The sequence below is a fragment of the Pteropus vampyrus genome, unplaced genomic scaffold (genome assembly GCF_000151845.1).
Source record: "Pteropus vampyrus isolate Shadow unplaced genomic scaffold, Pvam_2.0 Scaffold59, whole genome shotgun sequence".
Taxonomy (NCBI): domain Eukaryota; kingdom Metazoa; phylum Chordata; class Mammalia; order Chiroptera; family Pteropodidae; genus Pteropus; species Pteropus vampyrus.
In genome coordinates, this window is record NW_011888840.1 from 2,366,689 (window position 1) to 2,368,349 (window position 1,661).

Genomic DNA, 1,661 nt, shown 5'->3' on the forward strand with positions numbered 1-1,661 from the left:
AATTTATTGCCTGCATAATGTAATATTTCATCTTATATGTATACTATAAGTTAGTCACCAACTGCCAGACTTCTGAGTTTTTCCCTAATTTTTTCACACTTTTAAGCTGTTTTTTATTTTTGTAATCATACTATTATTTAATATGCTATATACATTTCCTTTATTTTTATAAACTTTGTAAACATTTTATTGACTGTAATATTCCATAATGTGCATGCAGTAGTGTAATCTGTTGGGCATTTAGGTTGTCTTTAATTTTTACCTATTAAAAGTAACAATATTATAACTATCTTCTCATGCAAATATTTATTATGATTTCTTTTGCATCGATTTCCAGAATTGGTATTATTAGGTCATAAAATATGAATAATCTAATTGATTCTCCAAAAGGGTTGTACTAGTTTGCCCTCCCCATAACACTAAGAGTTTTAAAAGGAAAACAACAACAACAACAAAATGCCCTGTTTCCGGAATCAGGAATGCTTCAGGAAGGTTTGTTTAATTGTTTGTTTGTTTCTTGTTGACTGCTCTGAAGAAATTGGCAAGTTCCTATTAACCTAAGATACTGTATGAACATGATGGAATTTTAAAGGGTTATCTAGCATTTAAAGAGTTATCATGTTTTTTCTTGATTAATGGGCACAATGCAGGACATGAATTGTGGATGCATTTAAGAATTGCAAAGTCCTTTGATAATACAGAAAGGTAAAGGTAAATTTTCCATTTTTTTCTTTGTAGTCAATTGGTGTCAACACTGGTTTGAATACTTTCCTAATCCTCCTATCAATATTCTTAGTATGCTAGAAAATGTTTTGGCATTTCACGACAAGGAACTGCTACAACACTTCATAGATCATGATATAACTTCCCAGGTAAGAAGTATCAGGTTTTTAGAATAGCATGACTTATTTTGGAAGCTAACATCGGTTCTGATAGAAACAAACAAGATTTTCTTGAAAGACTCTAATAAAAAAATACTGCGATTGTGTTTTTAACAATATTTCATTCTTTTTCCTCATTAAACCGCTTTCCTGAAAGTCTATAAAGAAGGGTCCAAATTAAGGTAGTTCTTTTCATAATTACGTTTTTAATATAATGGTTTTAATAGCTAAACCAAACACAAGACAGTATTAGTGACGGCTGTTACAATGTTTCCCTAGAAAACTAATAACTTTTTTCTTATTTATTTCAGCTGTATGCGTGGCCTCTTCTTGAAACTGTGTTCTCAGAAGTGCTGACAAGGGAGGAGTGGCTAAAATTATTCGACAATGTCTTTTCCAACCGTCCTTCGTTCCTCCTGATGACCGTTGTAGCCTACAACGTATGTTCTCGGGCTCCTCTGCTCAACTGTAACTTTAAAGATGATTTTGAGGTAAGCTGCCTTGTTCTTAGGTAATGGTTCTCAAATGTCATTTAGTTCAATTGAAAGGTTCATTTACTTGGTGAGTACCTATCGTACATGAGGTACAGGTGCTAGGACATAGGAAGATAGTGGCGAACAAGTGGTACCACATTTGCGCCTTCCTCGGTAGACAGTGTAATAGACAGTTACAACAGACTGTTAATCTTAAAATCATAGCTTCAGAAAAGAATCATAATATTGGAGTTTTGTGCTTTTTGTCTATATAAAGAATGTTTAACAGTTGGTAGTTGTTTATTCC

At 32.8% G+C, this 1,661-nt stretch overlaps 1 protein-coding gene across 1 annotated transcript in view; it reads left to right on the forward strand.

Moving 5' to 3' along the window:
- TBC1D31 (TBC1 domain family member 31) overlaps positions 1 to 1,661 on the forward strand; it is a 55,250-nt gene that overhangs the window by 32,797 nt on the left and 20,792 nt on the right. Inside the window, exons 13-14 of the mRNA XM_011360825.2 lie at positions 739 to 872; positions 1,193 to 1,372. Of these exons, the coding sequence (XP_011359127.1) occupies positions 739 to 872; positions 1,193 to 1,372 (314 nt within the window). The remainder of the gene's footprint in view (positions 1 to 738; positions 873 to 1,192; positions 1,373 to 1,661) is intronic.